This window comes from Spinacia oleracea, chromosome 4, assembly GCF_020520425.1.
Source record: "Spinacia oleracea cultivar Varoflay chromosome 4, BTI_SOV_V1, whole genome shotgun sequence".
In the NCBI taxonomy this organism is placed as follows: Eukaryota; Viridiplantae; Streptophyta; class Magnoliopsida; order Caryophyllales; family Amaranthaceae; genus Spinacia; species Spinacia oleracea.
This window is the reverse complement of record NC_079490.1, coordinates 42,561,485-42,566,996: the sequence shown is the minus strand read 5'-3', so window position 1 is coordinate 42,566,996 and position 5,512 is coordinate 42,561,485. Positions and strand designations below refer to the sequence as shown.

Sequence of the window (5,512 nt, the reverse complement as noted above, 5' to 3'; positions counted from 1 at the left end):
TTGCACGACTTTTCATAATAAATTTGCTGTAAAAAAAATGACCAATAAAAATCACAATTAAAGTCGTGCATGGCTACAATACTAAGTAGAACGTCGTGCATGGCACATTTGGGATTTTGGAAATCTCAAATGTGTCGTGCATAAAAAGCGTACATTTGCCACTGACAAGGAACTTCTAATTTTCATTTTGCATTTTCGTATGCTTTACATTGTATATTTTACAACTTTTCATTAACCCATTACTACATTGACGCATTCATAATAAATCTAATTACCATAAAAGGGTTACTAAATACATGTACGCTATTAACTTATAGCGGAGTTCTGAGTTTTGCAAGGAAAAATACGATTGTACTTAATCTTGAGATCTTAGATACCAAATAAAAATAAACTAACGCCTTCAAATCTTATACCATAGCAAGTGTATAATTAATAAAAACATAAAATCTCAAAATCCAATCCGTTCAAAATTGACAATAAATAAATAAAAAACTCCTAAAATCCAAACTATATATTAAAAAAAACCAATGTTGTCAAAACAACGATCGAGGTAAACACTGTTTAGTTTAGCCCCATTAATAATACGGCTTAATAATCTTCTACTCTTTGTTGCCTTTGTCTTCCTTTTCAATTTTTATCACAGCCTTCCTTTTGTTGGTGGAGTGTTGCGCCGAACTTGTTCCTTCATCGATCCCACAAGTTATTGCATCCTCAATAGCTCTTTTTGACGGAGTAATAAAGTTTCCTTCTGAGGCTTCATCTATAACTATACTTGAGGAAAGGTCCTACAACAATTTATGTATAAAAGGTCACAATTTATTTCAAATATTTCCGATTTAGTGTAGTAAAAGAATTCCATAACTTTTTTAACTTATAGTTTCCGTCTTCGGTGGAGTTTTAATTGATTCATTTGAAGATACAACCTCCACATCATGTTCCTGGCAAAACATAGGTATATTAAAATCAAATCTATAAAAATATATTAAGATTTTGTTAGTTGTAGAAATTACCTCCACATTAGGATTGGCATCCATAAATTGGTTGATCAATTGCTCATCGTCACTAATTTTAAGCACAATGTATTTTTCCCAGTTTTGTTCAAGATTGTACTTAGAAATTTGAATTTTAAACAAAAATCTCTTATTTAAGAGCATATTGAGTTCTTCGGGAATTGAATCACTTTTATCATCCTAAAAACAAATATACAATGTAAGCATATGTTAGTAAAATATGATGGTGAATTGGTACTTGAATAGTAATTTATTTAAACGTATAAGATAATTAAAATGCTACCAAAATAAAACACTATCTTAACCAAAACATATCTTATTTTAAAATAGGTAACTAAATTACCTTGTACGACTTATTCTTTAAATCCACTGCTGATATTTGAAGTAATTTAAAAATCTCTCGATAAAAAATGATAAAGGTTGCAAATCCATTGTCATCTTCCACTGTTACAGTGACCTTGTACCTGATAAACATCAATCGTTATTTGTTAAATAATAAAATAACTTGTAACTCGTACAAAAATAATTACACAATAATTTTTGCTATTAAAAAGATACCTTGGTGGTGCAGATTTAACATGTGAATCACACTTTGAGCACCAAAATCTTCCACCTCCTTCATAGTCAACTTTCTTGTTACAAAGTTTTCATGAATTATAATACCATTTGGTTTCATTTTCTATAGAAATAATGTACGCAAGTACCACGCAATAACATTCCTGCAAAAGTTTTTTGACGATGGTATATTCTCAATATGGTAATATAGTATTATTGATATTTATCAATCACTAATTTTTGTAGGAATCTGATACGGGTATCACTATCATTACCTTATTTTTTCGTATATCTCATCTAACCGTATACGTTCGGACAATACTAAGAACTCATCAGATATGGAATGTGAACTTTGACTTGACAAGTGAGTTAGTCTTGATGATTGACAATCCCCATCCGCAATACTATAAACATAAAAAATAACAATTCAGTATGCGTTAAAATATGTTTATAACACTCTTAAGAATATGTTTATGTCCTAAAAAATACTTTTTCCTGAACTCATTCATTTCGGGTATGTCTTCATTGACCAGTATTTTAGTTGCAAAAAGCGAATTTGAAATTGATACTTCACCTACATCAAATACATTATTGTAATATAAACACGACATAATTATAATATGAAGTATGGTTAATAAATATAGTGTACTCCGCTATAACTTTTATTACCTTTGAAAACCTTGATTTGAGCAAATTGAATAACAACGATAATGCGTCCATTATGACTTTCATTTTGTTTATAGGAAACCATATGTTGAGCATATTTTCCCCACAATTCACATTTTAATGTGTTATTGCTACCAAAGAAAAGAAAAGATTAAAGTATGTCATATAAAAATATACGTATAATATAAAATTATTAATTTGAAAAATTAGCTAAATTAAATTCTTTACTTCGTATCTTCAATTTCAAGTGGCAAAAATCAGTTTGGGGTGTTGGTTGTTGATTTATCTACGATAGCACCAATGCCGGTTACTTCTCCAATTACATCTGTAAACATATAAATGTGACTATTAAATAATTAAACCGAATGAACTATATATGCAAAATAAATAAGCCGAAAATCACACCAACTAAAATCGCATAATCAATTTCATTCTGAAGTATTTTGTCAAAAGAGAAAAGTTCCAAACCATATAAGGGGAGTTTATCATCTCCACATTCCTTAACTATAGTCTTGTAAAAGAAATTAATTCTGTAGGTATGGATAGTTGGCCTATGTTTTCCCAAATTTAATTCTACTCCAAAATTAGCAATAATTCGCGAAGATCCTTCTTTCATAAGATTTTTAAATTTATCCATGAGAAATTTTTTTATGATGGCTTGAATTTTAGACCCCTGTGACAAAAAAATAAAAATAAATTATGAGAATGATAATAAACAACATGAAAAACCTACAACAAAGATACTTTGTCATATACGAAATAATTAAAAATACCTTTTCATCAATCAAGACCATTTCAATAGCCTTAATTTCAGTTTTTTTGTAGTAATCTGGTTTTTCCCAAAGCTGTATAATTCTAACCTTTATTTTCCAGTTCTCCTTAAGCGGAGTTATATCACTGAGCATAGTTATTGAATGAGCCATCTATAACCTATTAATTATGTATTTGATAATTTTTGAATGTATGGTTATATTGTGTCTTTGATGACTTGTATACTGATGGACTATTGATATATACGGTATAAAACGTACTTATATATGTCAATCTATAATTATTGCACGACAAGTGTTTAGTTTTTACACAAATCTTTGAGGAGAATATATACTGTAGAATTAGGGAAAGGAATTATTTAGTATACATATTGCACGGCAAATGTTTAGTATTGCACAAATCATTTAAGAATCTATACCTAAGAATTATGGAAAGAAATGATTTAGTATACTTTTGCTAATACGTATACTTTTGTTAATGTTTCGGTATCCGTAATTAGGGAAATTGAACAAATCTTTGAGGAATATATCCCTACGCATTAGGGAAAGGAATCTTTTAAAACCTTCCTGATATAATCAAGGCCAATTATACGTACAAATTTGTAAACATAAAATCTTTGATATGCAATATAGTTAATTAACGTATAGTAAATTCTTTCAATATGAACAAATCTTCAACGTATAGTAAGGATATTTTAATAATTAAATCTGATTAAGTGTATTTTAAGATTAATTAATTACATAATAAATTTAATTTAATTAAAGGAAGGGAAATGGGCGGGAATTTTTTTAATGTGAGAGCGCCACGTGGCAGTTTTGGTTTTAGTGGCCTCTCTTTTAGTATAATTATAGATGGGTGAATGCATAGAATATATATATTTTATGGAATCCATGTACTCCAAGTGACTAGTATGGCCAATTTAGTATAGTTAAATACGGTCTGCTAACCGTTTTATCTTTGAATGTAAAGTTTTAAATATGGTCTGCGTACCATTGAAATTTTGAGGTAATTTTTATTATTTCAAGTATTTCTAGTTTAGAACTTTAAGTTAGCATTGAATGAAGATTCAAGACGATGCCAAGCTAACAAGACGGTGAAGAAGATTGGATGCTTCAAGACAAGAGTTTTGGGCCATTCTAGTTCACCAAGTTTATTTATGCTTTTTTATATTGAATGACGAATGTATATTTTGCATGAATACATTGTTTGTATGACTCGATTAGATCTAGTTCACTAAATAATCGAACCAACATAGAAACAACTAGGTGCAAAGTAATATTGAGTTCGAAAATTGCGTTCCAAATCAAGCACTTACAAAAATCTAAGGATCTAACATAGTAGGTTTACGCCAAAGCGATGTGCTATATTAGTTGACTTAGATGGTAAGGCGTCCCAAAGGAGCACGTTGATTATGGTTTCAACTCAAACAACAATGAGATTATGTTCTAGGAATGGGATAAATGATGGTATTAATTTATTAACCAAGAGTAATTTGGAGATTACTAGCAATAGGTTTTGCTTACCTAGAATCTTAAAATACTTAAGACATGCCAAAGCCGCGGATTTAGGACTTTTAGGATCTTGGAATCGTTTCATTCATTTTGGACCATATTTTGCTTTTGCATGAATGAAATGTTTAATAGCTTTGATGATTGCATGAATGCTTTTATTTCAAGTTATTAAAGTATGATAAATGTTTTCTTTGCTAGTTCATTCTGTAGAATCGTAAATATTCAACCTTATTGCGTTTGGACAATAGAACTGCGATATTTCCTCGATCGATTGGTAACTAATTTTGAGAGCGATTCTCAAAGAAAAGGAGAGTGAGAGCGTATCTTGAATGCTATTTTCTTACAGTGATCTTCATGGTTGTTTTAAAACTAAAATTTGAATCGTAGACCAGTTGGACCTCATATATTCAGAATACTGGGTAGTTTGTAGTAATGAAGTATTGAGTTAAAGACTCATGTATAACCAATGGTTAACAACCAATTTTCTTTTGATTCAATAAATGAACTAGATTCATTGGATGTTGTCATTCAAAGTGAATAAAAGAAAGGGACTTTGTAAGCATAACAAAGTAAGAAGATCAAGCAAAGAGTAAAATCTTTAAGACTATAAGAAAACGTGCTAGGAAGGATAGGAAAGGGGAACAAAAGAAATGAATTCAAGATTCAATTTCTACCTAAAATTTTGTGTTAAAGAGAAACGACTTAGAAAATAAACTCCTATGATATTAGTGAAGGAAATAGTGCCCTTGGTCCAAGTATGCATATAATATTAAGTCTAATAAATGCGGTTCAGTGTTAATTAACAAGTTAATAATTCAGTGAGATCAAGTGAGCTGAATGCCTAGCTAGAGGCCACTTCAGTTCAAGTGGAATTAATGATATTAATCCACAGCTTACTCTTGACTGAACCCGTAGGGTCACACAAATAGCACGTAAACGGATCAAGTATTTAATGGCATTAAATACTCCATCTATGGATATTCAGAATCGACGGATCTT

At 30.1% G+C, this 5,512-nt stretch overlaps 1 protein-coding gene across 1 annotated transcript; it reads right to left on the bottom strand.

Annotated features, from left to right (window-relative positions):
• Positions 1-2,151: 2,151 nt before the first annotated feature.
• LOC130472187 (uncharacterized) lies at positions 2,152-4,197 on the bottom strand. The gene is made up of 2 exons (XM_056842680.1): positions 3,005-4,197; positions 2,152-2,904 (listed from the first exon to the last, which is right to left on the bottom strand). The coding sequence occupies exons 1-2, from the start codon at positions 3,152-3,154 to the stop codon at positions 2,602-2,604; spliced, it is 453 nt and encodes a 150-aa protein (XP_056698658.1). The 5' UTR covers positions 3,155-4,197; the 3' UTR covers positions 2,152-2,601.
• Between the last annotated feature and the right edge of the window lie 1,315 nt (positions 4,198-5,512).

Coding starts and splice junctions, on each gene's coding strand:
- LOC130472187 (XM_056842680.1), bottom strand. CDS start 3,154: ATGGCTCATTCAATAACTATGCTCAGTGATATAACTCCGCTTAAGGAG. Junction 2,905..3,004: donor TGGTCTTGATTGATGAAAAG/GTATTTTTAATT, acceptor TTTTTGTCACAG/GGGTCTAAAATTCAAGCCAT.